The sequence below is a fragment of the Drosophila takahashii genome, chromosome 2R (assembly GCF_030179915.1).
Source record: "Drosophila takahashii strain IR98-3 E-12201 chromosome 2R, DtakHiC1v2, whole genome shotgun sequence".
Classification (NCBI taxonomy): Eukaryota; Metazoa; Arthropoda; class Insecta; order Diptera; family Drosophilidae; genus Drosophila; species Drosophila takahashii.
Window position 1 is genome coordinate 14,751,401 of NC_091679.1, and position 27,071 is coordinate 14,778,471.

Sequence of the window (27,071 nt, forward strand, 5' to 3'; positions counted from 1 at the left end):
AAGAATTTTAATTGTTATCGTTGATTATTTGTAAAAAAAATACAATAATACCAGATAACATTTACTGCTGCAGTTTTATTGTTGTTTTTAATAGTGAGGTCAGTTTAATTTAATTAAACAAAAAATCATTTTTTAATTTAAAAAATTGCATTTTGACCATTTTTTTTTGTAAGTTTCGGTATAATCTTATTGCTTCTTTCTTTTCCGTATCGAAAATAACTTTTCCGTAAATTTTTCAGAAATATGCTCAGTAAATGTAAGTAACTTTCTGCTTTTACACTTTTAAAAAATATTGATTTTTGGATAAGTTACATTAAAGAACAAATCGTTCGTCACCTTACCCTACACTCCCCTACCAAAAAAAAAAAAAAAGCCAAAATCAGAAAGTAACAACAAGGACATCGAAGGGTTGAAAAACCAACGAGATGGATATATGAAGAGTATAGAGCGAACGCAAAAATACTCGATACTCCTTAAATACGGTTGAGTTAGAATGTCGATTAGAAATCCTAAATACGCACATTGAAAATGCTTTGCTTATACAGAATAAAATTGAAGCGAAAGATGGAGATGGTGAGTACCGCGAAGAGTTAGAAGAGACTGCGATAATAGCAAAATCGTTGCTAATTTCCCTAATCGCGGAAACAAAGCTTCCGCTCCGCCGGCAACGCGCACACCCCAATGCCGTTTGCCGAGCGTCGCTCTTCCAACCTTTAGCGGAAAACATTCCGAATTTAAAAATTTTATAAGCCTTTTCGAAACTTTTGTGGACAAAGATGACACGCTGCACGATATCGAAAAATTTAACCATCTAATATCGTGTTTGGCTGGAGACGCGCTAGGAACAGTCAGGGCATTCCAAGTTACAGCGAATAATTACCCAAAAGCCCTGGCTAGCCTAAGGCGGGTGTACGATAATGATTGTTTAATTTTTTAATCTGCCAAGGACTTCCCAGCCATGAGCTACAGCCTTGAGAAACCTGATCGACACAGTCACAGCGCTATACGATTCTCTTTTGTCCATTGGGGATGACAAACGTATTACGAATGCCACCCTCATCCATCTAGTAATGGGCAAAGTCGATGCAGGAACTAAAAGAGAATGGGAAGAACAGTTAGATTATACTTCGCTTCCTCTTTGGAGCGAGTGTGAGTCGGCCCTGAACAAGCGCTATCAGCATATGGTTGCCGAAGAAGCGTGTAAGCCAAAAATTGTTCAGCAGAGCCAGGCATATCCTAAGAAGAATGGAAATAGGAGTTTTTCGTTTGTTGCTGCCATAGACGACCCCGAAGTATGTGTGTTTTGCAACTCAGCAGAACATCAAGTAGGAAGTTGCACTGCTTTTGCTGCCCTAACAGTTCAGAAAAGATTCGATTTTGCAAAAAAGGCTCCTTTATGCATTAACTGCCTCCGAAAGGGCCACACGGTAAAAAGATGCAAATCGAAAAGATGCAGAGTGTGTAAGTCCTCACACCACACATTGCTGCACATTTACTCGCCATCAAATCTCGCGTTGCCAGCTCCTCCTCAGCCCACGCTCTTGCAGAATACTCCATCCACTTCGCATGTTATGCATGCGACTGCATCAGATAAAGTTATTCTTGCCACAGCCATCGTGAGCGTCCAAACAAAAAGTGGCGAATTAGTTTTGGCTCGAGCGTTGCTCGATTCTGGTTCACAAGTAAATTTTTTGACCGATGAGCTCGCTCAGAGTCTTCAGATTAAGAGAGAGGACGAGTGTTTGAGCTTGCGGGGCATTGGTGGAACTAATGCTCAAGCAACCAAGAAAATTCACACGATTGTTAAGTCGCGAGTGGGTAGCAGTCAATTGTCGTCCGAATTTTACATACTAAAAAATATTTCTGGTTATCATCCGGATCAAACGGTGAACACCAGCGGCTGGAGGGTGCCTGAAAATATTCAATTGGCAGATCCATTCTTCTTCAAGCCCCAAAAAATTGATATGCTTATAGGCGCAGACTCGTTCTTTGAACTATTGTCAGTCGGCCAGATAAAGAAAGGGCCCGAGTTTCCAATTTTGCAAAAAACAGTTCTCGGCTGGATAGTGTCAGGGAGATGTGCCTCAGAAAAAATAAGAAATACGGAAAAATTGGTACATCTCAGCTGCCAGGAGAAAGTGTTGGAGTCAATCGACACAACCCTGCAGAAATTTTGGTCTGTGGAGGACTTGCCGCCCAAGGCCAAGGTCCATACTCCTGAGCAGCAACTTTGTGAGCAACACTTTGAGAAAAATACTCAAAGATTGTCGTCCGGGAGATTTTCGGTTCGTCTGCCGTTCAAATCTCACCCAAACACTCTTGGTTCATCATATGAAAGAAAGAAGATTATCCAAAGATCCTTTTTTAAAAAAGATGTATCTGGAATTCATGGAAGAATATGAAGCGATGGGCCATATGTCTTCCACTAACAATAAAATTCCAGACAGTCCGCACTATTTCATTCCGCACCAATGCGTGCTGCGACCTCAAAGCACCTCGACAAAGTTGAGAGTGGTATTCGACGCCTCGAGCCGTACATCGACGCAGGTCGCGTTGAATGACATCTTGATGGTTGGCCCCACCATTCAAGAGGAGCTGTATTCGACCCTGCTTCGGTTCAGACTGCACAAGTTTGCGCTTGCAGCAGACGTAAAAAAGATGTATCGTCAAGTAATGGTTGACGAAGCTGACCGAAACTTTCAGCTCATAGTGTGGAGACGAGATCCATCTGAGTCTCTAAAAATCTTCAAGCTGAACACCGTGACTTATGGTACTTCGCCAGCCCCCTATCTGGCGATTCGGTGTTTAATGCGGCTTGGAGAGATCGCGCAGGATTCGTGTCCAAAAGCCGCCAAGGTCATTCAGAATGACTTTTATGTTGACGATTTGTTAACTGGCGCCAGAAGCGTTGAGGACCTGTTAAGCCTTCGAGGCGAAGTTTCTCAGGTATTGCAAGAGGCAGGATTTGAATTGGCAAAGTGGTTTTCTAACTGCCCAGAGTTATCCGCATCTGAAAGCGCTGTCATGCCGCTAACGGCAGACTCAGACGTAACTAAGACCCTTGGCGTGGTTTGGTTGCCGGGTAAAGATTACTTTCAATTTCGGTTGGATGACTGTTTCCTGGATCTTCGTGCGACAAAACGAAACATACTGTCGGTGACTGCCCGACTTTTCGATCCGCTTGGCCTGTTGTGCTCTCTAGTGACTAGGGCAAAAATGTTGTTGCAGGAACTGTGGCTTCGAAAGTTAGACTTGGACGAGTCGCTGCCGATGCAACTGCAGACATCTTGGGAAGCTTTTAAGGGAACGCTGTTGCAACTGCCCAAGATCATGGTATCGCGATTCGTTCATACAGACGCCAAAGTCCCGGCAGAAATACATGGTTTCGCTGACGCTTTCGTCCGAGCATATGGAGCGTGCATCTACGTTCGCACTAGTACCGCTGAAGGTTTAAAAGTATCTTTATTGACAGCAAAATCCAAAGTAGCTCCCCTCAAGACGAAAACTTTGCCCCGCCTTGGGTTGTGCGCAGCTCACCTTCATGCGGATCTTTATAATCGTGTAAGACCATTGCTTAATTTTCCGATCACAAAGGTGTTCCTATGGACGGACTCGGAGATCACTCTGCATTGAATTAAAACGCATCCGTCGTCGTCGTCGGTTTTCGTCTCAAACCGAGTTGCAGAGATCCAAGAGTGGTCGGAAAAGGCAATTTGGCGACATGTCCCCACGAAAGTAAACCCAGCGGACATCGTGTCACGGGGATGTGACGTTAAGGAACTCACAGCTTCCATTTGGTTCGCTGGGCCGTCGTTTTTGCTCGATGCAGAAAAAGATTGGCCTGTGAATCGACACTTCGAAGTACCTGCTGATGTCGTGTCGATGGAATTACGCAAATCAGCTTTGGCGCTTGTGGTTATCCCAGAGCCTAATTGTGTGCTTCAGAAAATAGAATCCTTTTCGTCGCACATAAGGCTTCTAAGGGTTTTCGTGTGGGTCTTTCGGTTTATTCAAAGGTGCAAAAAAGTGTCGCAGCCTTTTGAAAAAAGTATTACTCCAAGAGAACTGAATTTTGCGTTCGAGAAAATAGTGGAAGTGATCCAATCTCACGAGTTCAGTGACGACATAGGCAAAATTGGGAAAAATAAACCGGTAGCAACGAATATTCAAAAACTAAGGCCTTTTCTTCAGGAGAAAAAACTAGATTGGTGTTCCTTGACATTGCTGCGAGTTGGGGGTCGGTTATTGAATGCTCCTATCCCGTACGAAGCCAAATTCCCGTTGTTGTTGTCGAAAGGCTCACAGTTTGTTAAAGCCTACGTGTCCTACCTGCACGTCACAAATTGTCATGCTGGCCCTCGAGCTGTTGTAAGTCTGTTGCGAGAAAAGATATGGTTGGTTAATGCGCAGGAAGTTTGCCGCAGAACAGTTCGGTCTTGCATTCGTTGCTTTCGGTGCAAGCCTCAACTCTTGACGCAAATCATGGGGAACTTGCCATCAGACAGACTTTGAGCTCTCCGCCCTTTTAATATCTGTGGTGTTGATTTTTGTGGCCCATTTAACACAACGTATCGTATCCGTGGTAAGCCGCCGTACAAATCACACGTGGCATTGTTTGTATGTTTTGCGTCCAAAGCGGTCCACTTAGAGTTAGTGTCCGACCTCACCACTGATGCGTTTTTGTTGGCATTCCAAAGGTTCGTGAGTCGACGCGGGATTCCGGAGAAGGTGTGGTGCGACAACGCGACGAACTTCGTCGGAGCCGATCGCCACATGAGAGAGTTCCGGGCCCGTCTGGAGGAGCAGGGGGGCGGTATCGCAACATTCGCATCAAGAAGAGGATGCGAGTTTGCGTTCATACCGCCCAGAGCACCTCACTTCGGCGGACTTTGGGAGGCAGGTGTGAAGTCTGCAAAGCACCTGTTCCTTCGGACGAAGACATCCTGACCGCGGAGGAGCTCGGAACTCTCCTCACCAGCGTGGAGGCCGTTCTCAACTCCAGGCCCCTCGGAGCGATCAGCACGGATCCCAACGACGGCGAAGCACTAAGCCCAGGCCATCTCCTGATCGGCGGGCCCCTAATAGCTCCACCCTCAGCAGCGCTCCCGGACCAAGTCAGCCCAACCTGCTTGCGACGATGGCGCAGTGTCTCGTCTCTCAGGCACAGGTTTTGGCAGCGATGGTCCCGGGAGTACGTCTCGAGCCTCCAGGCGAAAAACAAGGTGCACCAGGAGGTTCCAAACGTCGCCGTGGGAGCTCTCGTCGTCGTCGCCGAGGACAATCTTCCGCCGCGGCAGTGGATGATCGGTCGGATCGTGGCGGTGCACGTCGGCGCTGACGGCAAGGTCCGAGTGGCGGACGTGAAAACAAAGGATACGGTCCATAGGCTGGCGGTGCTGCCTGTGGCGTGCTGAAGACGGTGGTCCTTCAGAGGGGGCGGTGTTTGCGCACTTTGCGCTTTTATAATGAAATATGTTGAATAGTGTAAGGCGGGAGCGGGAGCGCAATAAAGCTTTAATGGCGCTCGCAAATTCGCCCCGTCTCTCGCCCCTTTCGTTAAGTTAGGCTTAAGCGTCTATATATTGAAATTAAGAGTTAGTTGTCATATGAATCTCAAACTCCCTTTCGTCGTCGCCAAAATAAAATATAAAATTTCCCTGCAATCACAAGTTTTCGCGTTGTAATACAAAATAGTATTAAATTTTCAGCGGGCTTAGCTTCCTTTTGATTTGGATGTAACGATTCATGTTAGTCTGTAAAGCCGGACCCACTTATTGTTGTTTAATATTGCAGATATTGGCACTCGTACTTACAATTGGCTTTGTAGTTGTATTAGGCGTTTCAGAAGTTGCTAACGCATTCGAAATCGCGTTGTTGGTAACGGAGACCGTTGATGTTGTTGTTGCAGTGGCTGCGGTTGCAGAAATTAACGAGGTTGCAGTGCTCGTGGCTGGTGAGCAGTAAGTCGAAACTGGGGGTGGGATTCTTCACTACAAGCTCCATGAAGTGGGAGTTGGTGTGAGTAGGGCGGGAGAAAAAGACCGCTCTCGCACTGTCAATGGCTAGTAAGGCTGAGCTGCTCTTTAAAGAAGTCTTCTCTACTTCTGCATCACGGGTTGAGAAATAAGAGATATAACTGTTTCTCTGGTCTACGGAGCATCTACGCTCATTTTTTGAATCGCCGCTCATTGAGCTATTACTCGTGGCACTTCTTAGTTTTTATAATAACTTTGCACTAGTTTTATACATAGCACCAATTATTAAAATTTATTTTATTTTGTGTTTTTAGCAATAAGATTGCCTTTATTACACTACTCCAGTATTTTTAGTTATTTGTTTTCCACTTTTTACCTGTTTTTTTTTCGGCGCTCGCGCAGAACATTTCTGCACTCTCCGGCCGTGAGTACACTCAAAAAAAAAAACAGCCCGAAATCGCCATTAAATCAAGAAATTCGCCATGAATTTTAGTCGATGGCGATTTACCGTATTTTTTAGAATGGAAAAATTTAGAAAAAAATTTCTGAAAAGCAGAAATACTTTTCTTAAATCAAGAAAAATTGCCATAACATTGAGAACATTTCCTAAAATCCAGAAAGTACTTTTCTTGAAAATAGAATTTTTTTCTTAAAATAAGAAAGGACTTTTTTTATTTTTAGAAAATTTTCATTATTTTATTAAAATGTATGCATATTTATTTTACTATTTTATTTCCTAAACAAGAAAGAGAAAAGAAAAGAAAAAAGATGAAAAGAAAATTATTAATATTTCCTAAACAAAAAAAGAAAACAAAACAAAAAAGATAAAAATAAGATAATAAATATTTCCTAAACAAAAAAGAGAAAAGAAAACAAAAAAAGATCAAAATAACATTATTAATATTTATGATAAGTATTTAATATATTATTAAATGTACTTAATTACTTACTGCCAAATTATCAACAATACCTAAAATTGAAATTATTCCTGCACTCGAAAATAAAAATTAATATTAGAGAAGGATGATATTTGCGGCCTGCAATATTATTAATAGCCAAATCTATTAAAATAGTATGCCCTTTGCTTACCATAAATTTTCACACACTTACCAAACTTATATTTAAATTTTTTAAAATTGCTTACCTATTAATTGACTATCAGAGGGATCGCACTTTAACTTTCTTAAATAGGCTCAACACAAACTTATTACTTTGAATGCTCATCCAAAACTGAGCACAAGGGTTCAGGATGCAGCGCAACGCAAGCAACTCTCTCGAGAGAGCCTACATTTCCAAAACAACAACGCAATAAAAGTTACAGCTACGCACAAGAAAATTCTCGATCATACGCACAAACACACATAAACATATACATACATACGCCAAAAACGGTCGTCGCAACGCGCCGCGGATTAACCCCTTGTCTTCTTATTTTTCGTTTCGAAGAAAGAATGAGAAGCATACAAGAAATACAAAAAGTTAGTTTTAAATCTATGGTGATTTTCTAATTCTACTTTTCTGTTTTCAAGAAAAATTTTTGTTTAATTCGGAAAATTTTTGTTAGGTCAAACTGCGTTTTTCACTGTATATTTTTATCTATATGAATTCCAGAGTCTGTGAACTCTGTTATCTAGTATGTTAACTCAACTATGTTAACTCAACTGAAGCTGTCAATAAAGTAGTACGAAAAACAGAGCGAACCGGAGAACATCTTTTACTAGCAAGTCTACCAATTTTCACACTGCCCAGATCCTAGTTTCATGTCGCCACAAAAACGCTTGTGGATGCAACAATTCTTAAAATTAAAAAAAATGTCGACTTTCTACATTCTACGAAGGGCTGAAGTACATTTTTTCTTAATTTAATGGCGAAATCGCCATTAATTTATTGATTTAAGAAAAAAAATCATTTTTCTAAATTTTAGAAAGGTTTTTTATAAAATTCTGTTTCTATGGTCTTTTTTCCTAGATTCAAGAAAACAATTTCTAAAATTCAGAAAATTTTCTAAAATTAAGAAAAAATTTCATTTTATGGCAATTTTCTAAAATTTAGGAAAAAAAAATTTTTGAGTGTATAAAGCTTTTCAAAATTTGATGGAGAATTATAGTTCTTATTTATTAAAGTGGAAACAATTCTTCGATTTATTCTCATGCAGGGTTTATGAAACAAACATGCCCGCTATATAAAGAAAATGTGGTACCTTAAAACCGCACTTACCGGGGATGCATAAATGCTTACTCGTCATATACATAGGACTCAAAGAAGAGAACTATATGCAAGCCTGGAAAATATTAGTTGATTCGTTTGATAAGCGAAGACAGCTTGCAAACCCAGTAATTCGTAGATTAATGCACCAATATGCATCTTGCGATAATACAAAGTCATTGCAAGAATTATATAGTGACTTTGGTTGCCAACCACTCCTAAAATATACCGTAAAAACAAAAACAAAAAATCAGACATTAACAACAGACATATTCTAAACACATAAAAAAAAATAAAATCGATATCAAATAATATTATTAATACCAAATACCATCGAGTATATTCTTACAGAAAATAATCTGACGGACATTTTCACGAAACCATTACCTTCCAAAATATTTATGAAATTAAGAGGAAATATGAGACTACACAAATATGACTAAACTTAACTGAAACAATGGATAGTCAATAAAAACTATTTCATTTTTATACTCTTGCAAAGGGTATTATGAGCCCATTAAGTATATATATTCTTGATCCGTCAGTCGGTCCGTTTGTCCGTGTCGAAATTGTATGTATAGTAATATTAATAAGAAGTCCCGTAATTTCTTCGTGAGGCTTTTTCTAAAAAGGTGGTGCGGAAATTAGCAAACCTATTCAATTTATTTGTGTTTCAGCAGTGTCAGAGTGAAAATGGGGTGTAGCGACTCCTGTACCAATAAAAAACAAGAGAGAACGCTATAGTCGGGTGCCCGGACTATCAGATACTCGTTACTCAGCTAAAGGAAGTGCAAGGGAGATGGAGATAATAAACTTTGATCGGGCAAAACTTTTAAACGAATAATCCGATTTGAAAAATTTCTTTTACATTTCGGTGTAAATATACACAACAAAATTAAATTTGTATACTTCTTCGAAATCTTTAAAGGTGTGGGCATATTTAAAAATCGTTTGTAGGCGATTTTGGGCGTTAGACGGGGCGTGGCGCTCGGCTGAAATAAACTTGCGCTGCGTAGGAAGCCCAATAATATATGTGGGTAATCCCAACTTTCAAGTTTTTTTAGTATCCGAGAACTCAGCGTTCATACAGACAGACGGACAGACAAACATGACTATATCGACTCGGCCAGTGACACTGATCAAGAATATATATAATTTATAGGATCGGAAACGCTTCCTTCTCCCTGTTACATGCTTTTGCACGAATACAATATACCTTTTTACTCTCGAGTAACGTGTATAAAAATTTTAAAAGTTAAAGGGTTAAAGTTACTTAAAGTGTACGAATAACACTATGCAACATTTAAAATTTACGCTGAGGGATGCTTTATTTTTGAATTCGTCTTGCGACTGTGCAACCCGATAGTGGAAGCAACCTGCCCTTGTGCAGTTCCAAAATTCGCCAGTTATAAGAGTGTGGATGTCCGTTAATGTGTGGTTCTGTGTTTACCAAATATCTGTATTGAACTGATTTCTCTGCTGAGTACAAAGTTTCATATAAGTGACGAACGTGCAAGCTCGTTTCAGTTACGGTAAAGTGGATCTTATTTACATATACAATTCGGGTTATGAATTTAGGATTATTTAACAAAATAAATTAAATGCCGTGCTCCAACATACTCCCCCCGTTGGAAGGACTTTGGTTCTTGCAACAGATTGCTTAAACTAGGAGCGGCGCAATTTTCAGATGGTTCGGCGAAAAACTCCTTTCATCCTCTTTATGTCGACAACTCTGACTTTTCCTTCAGCTCCAGAACGAGTGTTTAAGATTCTACCGAGAGGCCACTGCTGAGTTGGAGTGTTGTCATCATGGATGATCACTAACTGTCCAGGCGTGATGTTGGCTTGCGGCGTCAACCATTTGCTTCGAAGTTGCAACGTGTGAAGGTAGTCCCGTCGCCAGAGCTCGCAAAACTGCTGCTTGAGGTATGTGACGCGCTGCCAGCGAGTCAGACTGTTGAGATTTCGATCCTCCAGACATGGTTCCGGAAGTGCCTTTAGAGACGAACCTAACAAAAAATAAAATGGGGGTTATAGCCTCTCCGTCATTCGGATCCTCGGATATCTGCGCTATTGGTCTCGAACTAAAGACTGCTTTGACCTCAATAGCAATAGTTTGCAGCTCCTCCGATGTAAGACCAGAATTACCAATGTTTTTCCACACCAAAAGTTTTATCGATTTCACTGCCGCTTCCCAGAGCCCACCGAAGTGCGGCGCACGGGGATGGATGAAATGAATAGAGACGCCAGTTGAAGCGGTAAACGTTTGTAGGTCTTGCAGTGCCTGCTGACTCAGGGCTGCTTCCTGAATTCGTCGAGTTGGGAATGAGCACCAACAAAATTAGTTGCGTTGTCACACCAAATGCTCTCTAGAAGTCCTCTGCATCCAACCAAGCGCTTTAAATATAAAACAAAGGTATTAGTGAAGAGGTCTGATACAAGTTCAACGTGAACTGCTTTGGTCGCAAAGCAGATGAATACGGCCATATAAGTTTTATATGGAACCTTTCCACAAATCCGATAGGAGGTAGAAAATGGTCCACATAGATCTACTCCTGAGATGGCAAACGGCTTGGTTAGGGTCAACCTTTCCGCTGGCAAGGATCCCATAAGTTGTTGCATTAGCCTGGGCTTGTAATGGCAACAATGTACACAATTCTTGACCGCCTTGGTGGTGATGCGACGAGCACTTGCGATCCACATTTGAAGTCTTAGTAATCCAATTAGCGCTTTGGGGTCTGCATGCACATTGACTTTGTGAAGATGTTCAACGTTCTTCTAGGTGAACAAGTGATCGCTAGGAAGAAGAAATGGGAATCTCGCATCGACAGGGATTGAGGCGTTTGCTAGATGGCCGCCGACTCGAGTTACTTGTATAGATCGATTGCCAATATCAGCTTCAGCAATGAACGGAGTCAATTTTCTAAGATTTGAACTAAGACGATTTCCCTTTTGTATGTCAATTAAATCCGTTGCGAAACTTTGGCTTTGAATTGTGGAGACGATGTAGATAAATGCCTTCTGAATTTCATTGGCATCAAGTTTGTTGCTGGGAGGACCGCCGTTGAAAACTCGAACTATGAAAGCTATGATCCGGACAATTCGAGTATATGGGCCGTTCTTTTACAAACCGAACAGATTTGGCCAAAAAAAAAAATTTCACATTTTTGATTTGCCTGAAACTTTTTTTACACGTACTATTCGGAAAATAAGTAAACACGTGTATCAGGATTTGACCGAAAAAAAATTATTTTCCTAGTTAGAATTTTTTTAAGTGTGCCAAAAATTGTCAAATTTGAAAAAGTACCCTCTCATTGAAAATCTGTATCTCCGGTTATATGAATCCAATTGACTTCATGTCTTTTGCATTAATTCCTCTAAAACCTCTCCTTTCAAAATAAAATTTCTTAAAAAAAAATTTTTTTAATTTCTTAAAAATAAAAACAAAATAAGATTTAAAAAAATTTTTTAAATATTGCCCACACAAAAAAAAAAAATTTTTTTATTTTAATACTTGCGTCATATTGTTAGTTACAATCGGTTTTTGTAAAAAGTTGGAGCCACGTTTAGTTTTTAAAATATCGAATTTGTTTTAGCAAGGCCTCGGCTTTTTTCTATGAAAAAACGTTGCAGCAAGTAGATCTACTCTCTCACTCTTATCGGATCCTAATGGAATTTATGTTTTCTCATTGTTTACTAGTCCTTTAACAATTGTTAAGGATTAAAAGTTAAGTTTTAAGTTTTTTGACAATTTCTGAATGCCAAAAAGTAAAAAGTCATTTTTTAATCAATTAAAAACTTACAACTATTTATTTAACAGTCTATTTAATAAACAATAATTTTAAATTTATTTTATTTATTATTTTTTTATATTATGTAATTTATTAAACATTTTTAAATATTTATTTTTAAATTTAAAAAAAAAATTAATTAAATTTTATAATTTTTTATTTTTATTAAATAAATTTTTTTAAAAACTTAAAAAAAAAATATTTAAAAATGTTTAATAAATTACATAATATAAAAAATAATAAATAAAATAAATTTGAAATTATTGCTTATTAAATAGACGTTTAAATAAATAGTTGTAAGTTTTTAATTGATTAAAAAATGACTTTTTACTTTTTGGCATTCAGAAATTGTCAAAAAACTTAAAACTTAACTTTTAATCCTTAACAATTGTTAAAGGACTAGTAAACAATGAGAAAACATAAATTCCATTAGGATCCGATAAGAGTGAGAGAGTAGATCTACTTGCTGCGACGTTTTTTCATAGAAAAAAGCCGAGGCCTTGCTAAAACAAATTCGATATTTTAAAAACTAAACATGGCTCCAACTTTTTACAAAAACCGATTGTAACTAACAATATGACGCAAGTATTAAAATAAAAAAAAATTTTTTTTTTGTGGGGGCAATAGTTAAAAAATTTTTTTAAATCTTATTTTGTTTTTATTTTTAAGAAATTAAAAAAAAATTTTTTTTAAGAAATTTTATTTTGAAAGGAGAGGTTTTAGAGGAATTAATGCAAAAGACATGAAGTCAATTGGATTCATATAACCGGAGATACAGATTTTCAATGAGAGGGTACTTTTTAAAATTTGACAATTTTTGGCACACTTAAAAAAGTTCTAACTAGGAAAATAATTTTTTTTTCGGTCAAATCCAGATACACGTGTTTACTTATTTTCCGAATAGTACGTGTAAAAAAAGTTTCAGGCAAATCAAAAATGTGAGCCAATAAAAGGTGTTCGGTTTGTAAAAGAACCGCCCATATGAAAAGATTCTGCTGGTAAGCCTTTCAATTATAGTTCTCTCGATGCTGCTATCGCCACATTTAAAAGTTACCACTTTTCGTAATTCTAATGAGTTGTGCGCTGAGTTGGCAATTGGTTTTTCCTTCGGCTAAGTGCATTCGTTGAAGCGAAGAAAGGTTGGTCCGTTGAACCAGATTGTGTTTTGTAGATCGGCTGCGGAACACCCTCGTGAAACGATATCCGCTGGATTCTCCTGACCAGGAACATGTCGCGATTTGATGTTTGTGGACTTGATTTGAATAGTGAAACACTTAAGCTGGGATGTGTGCATTGTAATCCAGTGTAAGACAATTCTCTAGTCTAATCAAAACGTAACCTTCTTGGATATGTTCTTAAACTTATGTTTGATTTTATCCCATGTTTCGCAACGAAGCAAGGCTGCGCACAACTCAAGTCTTGGTAGACAGATAGTCTGAACAGGCGCTACCTTTGATTTTGCAATTACGAAGCGCGAAATAGCTTGTTTTCCTTGAGATGATAGGAGATAAATACAGCACCCGTATGCACGCTCTGAGGCGTCTGCGAACCCGTGTATCTCGCACTCCATACTAGACGAGGAATTGACGAAACTTGAAATTTCAATTTTGTTTAAAATGTGTAAATCAGGCTCGATTTGCTGCCATCTTTCTTGCAGCGCATTAGGCAACGGTTTATCACACTCAAGACTATTTCTCCAAGGTTCTCGTACAAAAAATGTAATCGAAACAACTGTAGAGGCTGATCAATCGAATCTCTCCAAAAAATTAGCTGGAAACTACGGTCTTTAGAATCAATCATGAATTGCCGATACATTTTAGTTATGCCGGCTGTGAAAACGAATTTGTGTAGTCTGAATGCCAGCAGAGTTAGAATCAGATTTTGTTGAATCGTGGGTTCAACCATTAGAATGTCGTTTAGAGACAAATTCGATGTCGTTTTTGCGAAAGCATCGAAAACAACTCCGAGTTTAGTTGTTGAGCTTTGTGGTCGCAACACTGCACGATGCGGTATGACATAATGAGGTTGGTTAATATTAAAATCAGATGCGAGTTCCATGTGGCCAAGATCCATGTATTCTCGCATAAACTCTGTGTACTTTTTCTTTTGTTCAGGTAGGCGTCCTAATCACCGTTTAAGCTGAAGGAAACGCCGCCTGGCATTTTCCAAAGAACTTCCGAGACTAGTTGGGGACTGCGCAAATGGCAAACGGAATTGAATTCGACCGGAGTCAAGAATCACAGCGTGCTTAAAGAAATGTTGACTGCACTCTTCTTCTTCAAGCGTAAACTTATTTTTGCTAGTCTCCTTAAATGTTTCGATTTTCCAAAACCTTGCTAGGGCATCGTTAAGATCCTGGGTCTTAAAAACATAGCAAAAAAAATGCGTGCGCCTTTGCGCCTGGTTGTAAGCCGTCTTCGATCTTCCCTCCAACAATCCAGCCGAGCGATGTGTTGAGTTGAAAAGGCAAGCCAGGTCCTAACAATAACTTTTGACCAAAATTCAAAAAACTCCTGCGTTCGGATTAAAATATCAATCTTGTGAGGCTTAAAGAATTGTGGGTCAGCCAAATCGATGTCTTCAGGGATCGACCATTGCGATGTATCTATGCAGCGCTCTGGCTGCTGCTGAGCTATAGATTTCGTGATTGAAAATTTCAGCGTTCACTCATCAGTTGATAACCGAGATCGAATGATTGCTTCTAAAGAAAACTTTACATGCTGTGAAAGGTTACCAATTCCCGATACATAAAAATTCTTTCGCTTAAATTTAACGCAAGCGTTACACCAAGTCGGTGGTGTTTTTCATTCGCTCCTAAACTCTTTTCGATTTCACTAATAAAATCTATCCGCTTATTAAAATATCTATAAAGAAACAAGATAGTGTAGACAGCCGATTTGTGTGCTTCTTGTTTGATGGTCGCAGCAAAAGTGATCTTTATTAAGCAGAACTCTGCACGCTTAGCCTATTTCACAAGGGTTGGGTACATAGTGTGTGTGAGTGAGATAAGTATAGTGTTACTTGGAGTAACAGGGATGTATATATGTACAAATAGTGTGACCTAACTTAAAGTAAGTGTATGTATGTATAAACAGCTGCTTAGGAATATATATGTATGTATGTGTATGTGTGTGTAACTTATTGCTACAATTCGGCCATCCTGACCGGAGAGCTCCTGATCTCTTAACTATTTACATTTTGTATCCATGGCCGCATATTTGCTACTGCCCAAACTCCCTTATAAGGAAGCCTAGATTGTTGGAACCCTTCAACATCCTCCAAGACATATCTATCGTTACGCAAAACTTTAGTCACTCTATAAGGGCCTTTAAATTTCGGTATTAATTTTTTAGATACGCCTACATGACAGTCGAAATTTTTTATCATAACTAAATCATCTTTCTCATACTCATAAGGGTTTTTTCTTTTAAGATCTGTACGTAATTTATTATATTCTTGTAACTTTTCAATACTCTTACTGGCTTTCTCTCTTATTATTTCTAAATTTCTACTTTCGCTATCTTTATTTAACTCATCTAATTTCTCTTTTAAGCTATCTATAACTTTTCCCTTCTGAGATACTCCGAACAGAACTTGACTTGGATGTTGATTGATTGACCTTTGCATCGTATTATTAAGTGCGTGTTCCACTGTTTCTAAAACTGTATCCCAAAACAATCCTTTGTCTGGTTCGGTCAACTTAGCGATCATGGGACCTATGCTTCTATTCACCCTTTCGACTTGCCCATTTGCCTGCGGGGATCCGGTTGCTATCTTTATGTGTTTCACATCGTTTTCCTCTAAAAAGTCATGAAATTCTTTGGACGTGAAGCATGTCCCTCGGTCTGAAATCACACATCTTGGCCTACTATATGACCTGAAATAATTCTTTAATGCTACTATTGCTTCTCTTGACTTTGTGGTTTTTGCCGGATAAAGTCTTACGAACTTTGTGAATGCGTCTATAATTACTAAAACATGTTTGTTAGCTCTACTCTTATCTACCGGACCATAGTGGTCTATGTGTATAACATCAAAGGGAATGCTTACTGTGGGGATATTATGTAGAAAACCTTCATCTTTTCCAGACTTATCAGAATAGGCGATACATTTTAAACAATTATTAATGTGTTGCTTGCATTTTTCACGAACTTTGGGGAACCAGTAACTTTTTGAAATAACTTCTACCATTTTATCTATTCCTACGTGTCCTAACTGATCATGATAACTAAACATAACATGACTCTCCATTTCGTTTGGCACATAAAATAAAAGAGAATCCCTATCCTTTTTCCTGTAAACTATTCCATTGCGCATTTCATAATCCTTAAGTTCTGTCTGTTGAAGTTGCTCTACTATACTTTTTATTTTTTCATCTCTACTTTGACAAATAACTAAGTTTTCCTCAAACGAATTAGAATCAATCGTTAGTATGTGTGTGTTTCTACTAAGTGCATCGACATGTTGCATACGCTTACCGGCTCTATGTTCTAAAGTATAGTCATAATCTTGAAGAAGAAGCGCCCATCGAGCTATTCTTGGGCATAGTTCCTTTTTATTTAACGCGAGAGTAAAAGCACTACAATCTGTAACTATTTTGAATTCTATTCCCTGAAGATATATCCTAAAACGTTGTAACGCGTAAACTACTGCGAGCGTTTCTAGTTCGAAGCTATGGTATTTCGCCTCCACATCTGTCGTGCGTTTTGAAAAATAGAATACTGGGTGAAACTTATTATCTTTCTTTTTCTGCATTAAAATTGAGCCAAAACCTAGGGAGCTAGCATCACAGTGTAGCTCTGTCGGATCTGTTGGGTTATACAACGCCAAAATAGGGGATTCTAAAAGATTTACTTTTAACATCTCAAAACACTCTAACTCTTTTGCACCAAATTCGAACTTTCTGTCCTTTCTCACAAGATCATATAACGGCTTAGCTTTTGTTGAGAAGTCTTTAACGAATCGTCTGAAATAGGAGCACAATCCAAGGAAACTTTGAACTTCATGCGTTTTTGTCGGAATAGGAAAATCTTTAACAGCTTGCATGCCTTTTGAATCTGGTTTAATACCCTCTCCTGATATTATGTATCCTAAATATTTTATTTCACTTTGGAGAAACTCGCACTTGTCTAACCTAAGCTCTAACTTGTTATCTACCAATCGCTTAAATACCTCCGTTAATATTTCTATGTGACTCTTACTATCTTTCGTTGCTATCAAAATATCGTCCATATAAATAAGTACCTTGTCGTCTCTAACTAAATCAGCAAAAATTTTATTCACGAACCTTTGAAAAACTGCAGGGGCGTTTCGTAAGCCAAACGGCATTCTAAGCCATTCATATTGACCCATAGGTGTTGTAAAAGCAGTATATTTAATTGAATCTTCGTGCATGTGCACGTGGAAGAACCCATTTTTAAGATCTAACTTGGTAAAAATAATTTTTTCGGAAAGTTTATCAATAAGGTCGTCTATAAGGGGGGTGGGGTAATTATCTTTCAACATGTTCTTATTTAATGTTCTGTAATCTACGCACATTCTTAACTCTCCAGACTTTTTCTTAACTAGGACTATTGGTGACGCATACTCGGACTCGCTTACTCGAATAATACCGTTTTGAATGTAATCATCTAACAAATTCTGGACTTGACTTTTCTCTGCGTATGATAAACGCCTTGGAGGGTAATTGAACGGTTTAGTATTGTCAAAATTCAGTTTCATTTCCCATTTAACTAAAGGTATCTCCGGTCGTTTTGGTTTCGTATAAAACTTATCAAATATGTCTATCAATTTGTTCTTTAAATTAAATTCACACGTATCGCTTATGTTTAACTGATTGCTATCGGTTGGATCAGGATATTCAATTGACATTATTTCTGACTCAAAATTATCGCTGGGCTGACATTTTGCACTCGGACTTAACTCTATCGTTTTGCAAGAATTACCTAATTTTCGTTTGCTTTCATTACATTGCTCTTTATCTTGGAACTTCAAATTATCTTGACTACACATTTTTACCAATTTAATACTATCTGTATTCCCATCCGTTTTAATTCTATCGTTATTGTAATCGTGATCATCTCTATTTATAAACCGAACCTTTTTAATAAATTTAACTGCGCGATCGTTCCTAACTTCCTTGTCATAACCACTAATATCAATACTCTCATTTAAATAATCATTTTCTATACCGCTATTAATAACACAATCGTTTGTAGTCCAACCAATATTCGAGCGATCATTTTCAATACCACTATCACCGAGGCAGTCATTTTTAAGACTACTATCGTTAGAACTATCATTTTCACAACCACTATCATTTGAGCAATCTTTTTCAATATATCGATCATTTAAACACCTATCATTTTCACAATCATTTGGACAATCATTTTCCCTAACAATCTTAAAGTTACAAATATTCATAAAATCTCTTCCTAAAACAGTACTATATGCCATCGATTTGTTTGCCACAATTAATAAATCAAAATTAAATTTCACTTTATTCATAATAATAAAACAGGATACTTTTCCATATATATCTAAAGGGCTGTGATTTAAGCCAACGTAATTCGTATTATTGTTTTCACTAAACTTAATGCTGTTGCTTCTCAGAATATTTTCAACGCAGGATAACTTTGTAAAACTAATTGGGCTCCCAGAATCGATTAGGCATTCTAAAGACAAACATTGATTAGGTTCTGAATTAAAGAAAATTTTAAACGGTCTCACATATTCGTTGTTGGTTATGTTTTTCTTCTCGGTGCAATGGGATACAAGGTGCTCCAGACTTCCGCATCCGTAGCAAGCTCCGTATGCGCGTTTAGGTTTGCGGCAGTCGGCCGCGAAGTGTCCAATGGAGTTACAGTTGAAGCATCTTATAGCGGGTCCGGGTTGGTTTCCGGGTGAAACTTTGGGGTGTCCAGATGCGAAGGATGGTTTTCGCAAAGAAACTTTGGCGAACGCCTGCAACAGCTGTGCAGACGAATTGAAGCAATGCATGTGTGCCTGTTGTCGTAGAAGGGTATCCGGTATTCCTTCGATAATACTGTCGATTAGCTCCTCGTCGTCAATCCGGATGTGCGCAGCCAAAAGTGTTTTGTTGTTGAAATAAGTGGCGAAGTCTTCAGAGTATTGCCACTTTCGCTCCTGAAACTTACGGCGGGACATTATCTTGCTCTCCTTTGAGTGAAAGGCTTCTGCGAGTTGTGTTAAGAGTTCCGGTACTGGTAGGGCGAGCAGATTCTCAGAAGAGTGCAACCAAATTTGTGCGCGATCTTTCAACTTTGACATGACCAGCATGCGAGTCACGTCACCACTCAGATTGTACATTTTGATAATTGCATTAAGTTGTGCAATCCAAGTACTAACTGGTACCTTGTTGTTGGCAGCACCGTCAAAAACTGGAAGCATTTCCTTGACCATGGTCAGCAAAGAATTGTTGTTAGAAAATGCTGTGTTTGATCTGGCAACTTCTGCAACAATATTTCCCGAATCCGATGGGGCAACATTGTTTGGATTTGGTGTGGCAACGCTGTTTTGGAGTTCTGGCAAATTGCTTGTCGAAGATGTGGTCACTCTAATAGATGGCTGACGGCGCGAAACTTCCAACTTGAGCAACTCATTTTCCAATTGGATCATTTCCAAGTGACGCTTCAGAGATTCCAATTCCAGCGAAACTTCTGGAACGTTCATGATATTTGAGACATCGGCGTTGTTGTGGGCATCCAGCGATGAGGTGCCGGCGCCATCTTGTTCTGCTACGTTGTCGGTAGATGTGTTTGGCCTTTCCTCGGATCCAACTTCAGCATCGGATAAATCCTTGGGATCCGGTACTGGGCAAACTCCACGGGCTTCGGGGGGCACGCCGTTTAAACGAGCAGCGAGAGTTGCCTTGTTTCCACTTTTTGGCAGCCCAAGCTTTTCTAGCCAGCCCCGAAGTTCTGCTGCTGAATACTCGTCTGCACCGATGATTTCCATGATTTTATTCACTAATTAACAAGTTTCACTAGTGTACTTTTAACTTTTGCTTTGGTTTTTATTGTAGGCAGAGTTTGATATGCGAAAAAAAATTTTCGCAGTGATCCCACTTCTGAAATTGTAGACAGCCGATTTGTGTGCTTCTTGTTTGATGGTCGCAGCAAAAGTGATCTTTATTAAGCAGAACTCTGCACGCTTAGCCTATTTCACAAGGGTTGGGTACATAGTGTGTGTGAGTGAGATAAGTATAGTGTTACTTGGAGTAACAGGGATGTATATATGTACAAATAGTGTGACCTAACTTAAAGTAAGTGTATGTATGTATAAACAGCTGCTTAGGAATATATATGTATGTATGTGTATGTGTGTGTAACTTATTGCTACAATAGTTCCATATTATCGTCGTTTTGATAAAATTTCAAACATAGACTGTGATTTATAAACGTATTTAAATACGAATTAATATCAACATAAACCAAAACAAAAACAAAGCTTTGCATTGCTCCGCGTTTCTGCCGCTTGTGTTCTGTTGTTGTTTACACTCTCCGTTGCTCTCCGAATTGTGCTTCTCTAATCTTTCGAACGCGTATTACTCTCTGAGCGGTCATTACCTCTCTAACGGTACTTCTTTCGCTGTCTCCGGATAATCAACGGCTCTCTAAACCTGTCTCCGGGAACACTCCCTAGAAACAGTGTATTAAATACGCCAGCATCATCCACAATTATGGCTTTGCATATTCCACCAAATTCTATGCCGAAAGATCCAGTCAATCTAGGCAGATCCGAATTCCATACTCAACCCTCCACTAGCTCTAATAGTACTCAAAATCCGTCCCAGCCTCATCCGAACGTCCAGGATGCACGTCCCATACGTGGTACTCGTAGACCCCTCGCTGCCGTGTCCTTAAAGGCAGTCGAAACTAAGAAGGCTATGTTTGTCTCTCGGCTTCGTCCTGATACCACCGAAGATGAAGTTAGGGGACATCTATGTGATATGTTCCAGGTCTCTTCCGACAATTTCATAATTTTTAAGTTCAATTTTAATTATAAGCGAAAAGTTGCTTCTTTTAAAATTATTCTTCCCGAATCTTTCTTACTTCGAGCATTAGGTCCTGGATTGTGGCCAGTTGACACCGTAGTCCATGAGTTTGCTCGTAAGGAACTATCCTCTAATAAAAATTCTTCGGTTCCAAAAAACTAGATTTCATTTTGCACTATCAAAATGTTCGTGGCCTTCTCAGCAAGCTAACTAGTTTGCATGCAAACAGTGCTGCTTTTGACTCGAGCATTATTGCCTTCACAGAAACTTTTTGGGTGACTTCAATATTCCTCAACTATCCTGGCTGCCATATGATGATCTTGCTGCACTAGTTCCCAGCGATCAGAATGATTTCCTAGATGGTCTTATCGCCTTATCCCTTGGCCAAGTTAATTCCATACCCAATCAGAATGGGAGATTCCTAGACCTTATATTTGTATCTGACTTTTGCGATACCACTATAACGCGCTGTACTCCGCTGTCCAGTCCTGAAGACCCCTATCATCCGACACTACAAATTAACATTAATAGTGTGGTTCAGTTCCCAAATACTTCTGAAAAAGCGATTCGGACTCGATGCTTTCGGAAAGTCGATTACTCGCTACTGTCGGCTTCCTTGACCCAAGTGGACTGGTCTATACTCCAAAATCTTTCGCTTGAAAATTCAGTATCAAGCTTTTACAATATTATGTATTCCTTATTTGATAAACTTGTTCCTTCCATTATTCAAAAAACCTCTACCAGCCCACCGTGGTTATCGAAACACTTGGCTCACCTAAAAAATTTAAAGACGAAACTGTATAAGAAGTTCGCGAAAACAGGGCTCCAATCTGATTTTTGCAAATACAGTGTAGCCAAATCCAATTATTTCCTGCATAATTCCCAATGCTATAATAGCTACCTGTTACGCTGCAAATATGAATTCCGCAGTAATCCCAAGCTATTGTACTCTTTTGTTAACTCAAAGCGTAAGTCCAAAATGTTTCCACCTTCTCTTCATTTGAACAACATATCAGCGTCAAATGACCAGGGAATCAGTAACCTGTTCGCGGACTTTTTCCAGTCCACATATTCGCCTTATTCAAATCTCCCAAATTCCGATTTCAGCTATTCCTATCAGCTAGCCCACACGGACTCCATACATTGTCCTGTAATTGATGAACGTGATGTCAGTCGCAGCCTATCCTCGATAAAGCTGTCTTATTCTCCAGGTCCCGATATGGTGCTCAGCTCCGTTCTAAAATATTGCGCAGATCCACTTTCTGTTCCATTAACCATGATTTTCCAAAAATCCATCCATCTCTGCACCTTTCCGGCTGTTTGGAAGGATTCCTTTATTATTACACTTCATAAGAAGGGCAGCAAGTCTGATATTATGAACTATCGTGGGATAGCCAAACTAAGTGCTATTCCTAAGCTATTTGAAAAACTCATATGCGATCAATTGCAGCATCAGTGTCGCTCCTTATTATCTCCGAATCAACATGGTTTCACAAAATGTCGTTCAACTACAACTAACCTGCTGGAATTTACGACCTACATTAATAAAGGCTTCCTATCCTCCAATCAAACTGATGTAATTTTCACTGATTTTAGCAAAGCGTTTGATTCAGGGTGCCATGAGCTTCTTATCCACAAGCTGCGCCTTCTTGGTTTCCCACTAACTCTTCTGATGTGGATTCAGTCATACCTTACAGGCCGTTCCCAAAAGGTACAAATTAATAATGTACTTTCAAAAATTGTGTCTGTAAGCTCCGGAGTACCTCAAGGTAGCCATCTTGGTCCTTTGCTATTTGGTCTATTTATTAATGATCTTCCTCAAATTATCGTGGCCTCCAAAGTTCTTATGTATGCGGATGATGTCAAGTTGTGTATGCATATGACATCGCCTGGTTCCCACATGCAGCTCCAGCTTGACTTAAATAACCATCAATCCTGGTGCCAAGTCAATAAGCTACTGCTTAATCCAGATAAATGTAAATCCATGACATTTTTTCGTTCCAATCCAGCTGTGCGTACATACTCCATTGGCCAATCAGCGCTAGAACGCATTGAAACCGTCCTAGATCTTGGAGTCCTATTTGACCATAAGATATGCTTCAATCGCCATGTCAGCACTATCTTCAATAAAGCTAAGGCCTTATTAGCTTTCATCAAACGCTGGTCCAAGGAATTCGATGATCCATATATCACAAAGCTCCTGTATGTTTCCTTAGTTCGTCCAACGCTGGAATACTGCTCATGCGTATGGTCTCCACAGTATGAGCACTATCAAGACATGATTGAGTCCGTTCAGAAGCAGTTTCTCCTATTTGCCTTACGTGGTTTGAACTGGGACTCTGGAAGCCGACTACCTTCCTACAAGGTAGCTTGCTTTGCCCAGCTATGACGCTTTTCGAATGAGAGTGAAATGAACAATGGACATGATCCTAGGCTATGATCAGTTGAATTGCATTTAAAACAACTCAGTTTGGCAGCTATAAATGCCTTGCCGAAATTAACTGGGTTTTTTCACAACGTTTCTCATATAGTTTAACTTCAACTGGAGATTTTAGATGACACTCTAAAAATTGACAATGTCTGCCCAAAATATTATAACAATGTTCCCACTTCGGAAAATTATCATATACCTGGGCTCTGTCGTATGCTTGTTTAGAATCAGAATCGACTTTCTGCAGGACGAGATGAATGATTATTGTTCTAAGAATGTCTTTCTCAGTGCCAAGAGAAAGAAGCGAGACAAGAAGTGCTGAGACAGTGTCTAAAATTTGCCGGAGAGAGCACGGGTCAGCCTTCTTCATGTGAGAAATGCCGAATAAACTGGTGACATGCTCAATAAGAAATAATACGTTCTTATCGTAACTCTCTTGTAACTGATTTAGGGGCTGACACAACGCTTAACGCTGGACCAGATAAGCAACTAAGTTCCGGTTTTTCGAGTCCCTGTCAAAGTCCTTGATTGCTATCTGTTCGAAAAACCTAAAGACTAGATAAACTGTTCGTAAAAGCAGTTTTAAAGGTGTCTGAGAAAATTGTAGCTATGATGGGAGACACAGCAACTGGGCTCCACAATCCATTTGATAGTGATATGTGTAAGTTACAGTTAAACGTCAATAAGAAGAAAAAAAGTTAGCTTAGAAAAAAAAGCGATCAACAATACATATTCTGTATGTGGTCGGAAATAATAATACCCTCTTCAAGAGTATAAATATTTCAAGCGATAAAATAAATTTCTGTGCCGTCCTAGAAGGAGACGTTACACATTGGGATGAAAAGCCTTTTTTTTGGCATAAAGTCCAAAATTATTTTGTGAAATTTTTGGTTTTTCTTTTTTCTATCCGTTAAAGAAATGTTCAACTATCATAAAACTATTTTTAAAATATTTTTGTGACCATCCCAGGCTTTTAGGCAGCTCTCTAAAGTCAGCTGTTCGAGTTAAGTTGCGTGCGCCTAAATTTTTCTACGAAGTGTCACAAAAGTTTAATTATTTATTCTATTGCAAATTACGCGCATTCTTCTCGGCTAGATTATGGAAAATCTTCGTCATAGTATGTATAATATTGCTTAGAGGGCTTACACTAGAAATGCTTTTGTTTTGTGCTGTTTTTAATTGTTTTATTGAACCATGTTTTGTGTAGAAGTTAACCTATAAATATTTGTGTTTCGTGGAGTAGAACTAGCAAGTGTACGCAGGATTGCGAAAAGTGCAAATGTGGTAATATGTGTCATTGTGTATATGATTAAATGGAGTTAATAACTTTTGCGCATACTTGCGCCATTTCGTAATATTTAAATAGATTCGGAACAACTCGAAATTAGTAGGGGCAAACTGCTGGAAGTGTGGCTGAAGAATAATCGCAGCTTTGTCGATACCGTTCACTGGATGTGCGAAAGGTTCAAAAATAAAAATAGACTGTCTGAAAATACGCTGATTGGCATCAAGAAGACATTAAAAACTTTTGTTTCTCATGTTAGTAAGCTGCTATAGAAACACAATATGCATGTTAAATGCTTCAAAAATTCAAATGCAAGCTGGCTTGCATCAGAAATATAATTTTCTGAAAAAAACAAGACTGGTCGGCCCCATTTAAATTACGAGAATGGTGGATCGCGTTTGAAAAGAAAGATGGCTTTAGATCTCTCGAAAGAAAATCCTACAAGTCTTCTAATGCGCTTTTAGAGGCACCACTAGTTGATGCAGTAATTGATAACCCGCATTTCGAGTTCGAACAAAATTTGGACTTCGAGTTAAATACAGATGATAAGTAAAATAAAAATATTACACGTACATTTTATTTATATACGGAATTTGGCCGGCTGACTGGGCGTGGTCAAAATCAAAAACTAATGAAAACCGAGATTAAACAATGGTCTTAATATTATGTACAAAAAAATTTAAGTCCGTATTGTTAAAATTACCTTCGCGGTCGGGGGGGCTTCATGTGGGCGCGGTCAAAATCAAAAACTAATGAAAACCGAAATTTTACAATGGTCTTAATATTATGTACAAAAAAATTGAAATCCGTATCTTTAAAATTAGAGTTTATGCCAAAAAAAAGGACAAAATGTCGCTCGGGACATTTGCACACTTTAAAGTTTAAAAAAAATTGTAAAACAATGGATTTTAATTTTAATTATGGGCTTTTCTTTTCACTCTTCACAAGCTCTATTTTTTGTAAAAATCTTGATTTTGTACCACTTATAGTTTTAAAGATATGGAAAAAACTGCCGTATTCGCTCGGGACAAAAATAGAAGTGGATTTCGGGGAAGTTCATACAACACCAGAAATAAGCGAATTCTGATGGAATATTTGAATGCGATTTTTTTAGAATGTTGTTCAAACATGTCGCTGTAAAATGCTTTTGGTTTTACTCAAAAATTGTTTGCCTTTTTATACCCTTGCAGAGGGTATTATGATTTCAGTCAGAACGCAACGCAGTGAAAGAGACGTTTCCGACCACATAAAGTATATATATTCTTGATCAGCATCACAAGACGAGTCGATCTAGCCATGTCCGTCTGTCCGTCCGTCTGTCCGTCTGTCTGTTTCTACGCAAAACTAGTCTCTCAGTTTTTGAGCTATCGGGACGAAACTTTCGCAAAAGTCTTCTTTCTATTGCAGGTAGTATATATGTCGGAGCCGACCGGATCGGACAACTATATCTTATAGCTCCCATAGGAAGGATCGGAAAAAAAAACTTTAAAAAATTCTAGCTTCGGTGTTTTTTGAAATATTACCTTCTTCTTTTGGGGATGTTACTTTTAAAATATTTCTGAATTTCGAATTAATTATTTAAAAAATCGGACTACTATATCATATAGCTGCCATAGGAACGATCGGAAAATTAATGAGAAATATTAGAAAATTGAACATTTTTGCGATTTGTTAATTAATAGGAATGATCTGTAAGGGTATATAAGCTTCGGCTGGCCGAAGCTAGCTTCCTTTCTTGTTTTTTATGCAGTTTCAACCACATTCGCTCGGGACATGTCGCTCGGGACATTTTTACCGACTGTTTTGTAAAGCGGATTTCTTTACCTCTATCTCTCAATTGCTGGATGTTTTGCTTTTAACTTAATAGTTTAGCATGTGAATGAAGCATTCAGTACAGAAAAATGTCACATATTAGCAGTCCTATAGGATAAATTAACAGGAAGACAGGTCCAAAAATAACAAAAAAATAGCCAAAAACTAACTTTTGTGTATATTATTGGGGTTTATCATAAAAATAATCAAACTATACTTCAAATTTTTAGTTTAGCTCAGGATCCAACTAATTAGAAACTAATATGCTAGCAAAATCATGTGGAAATATGTTTTTTTCAAGATTCAAGTTTTTTGGCTTGGTGGACCTTTTGGTGGAAGTGCCCATATTTTATGTGAATAATGTTATATTCTGAACATAATTTATATGATCTGAAAAGTGGTATTAACTTCAGCTTGCCGAAGTAAGCTTCTATTCTTGTTTTTATTTTAATTATATTATTATATTCCTAACAAACGTAAACAAATCAATAAAGTAATTATGTAAATATAATACTGATTGGTACTAAAAAATATATATTTAAAACTATTTGATAAA

General features: G+C 38.5%; 1 protein-coding gene across 1 annotated transcript; it reads right to left on the reverse strand.

Annotated features, from left to right (window-relative positions):
- Nucleotides 1-18,226: 18,226 nt before the first annotated feature.
- LOC138912564 (uncharacterized) lies at nt 18,227-20,092 on the reverse strand. The gene is made up of 3 exons (XM_070213633.1): nt 19,346-20,092; nt 18,701-19,194; nt 18,227-18,645 (listed from the first exon to the last, which is right to left on the reverse strand). Exons 1-2 carry the CDS (start codon nt 19,946-19,948, stop codon nt 19,180-19,182), a joined length of 618 nt encoding a protein of 205 aa, XP_070069734.1. The 5' UTR covers nt 19,949-20,092; the 3' UTR covers nt 18,227-18,645; nt 18,701-19,179.
- Nucleotides 20,093-27,071: the final 6,979 nt, after the last annotated feature.

Coding starts and splice junctions, on each gene's coding strand:
- LOC138912564 (XM_070213633.1), bottom strand. CDS start 19,948: ATGGAAATCATCGGTGCAGACGAGTATTCAGCAGCAGAACTTCGGGGC.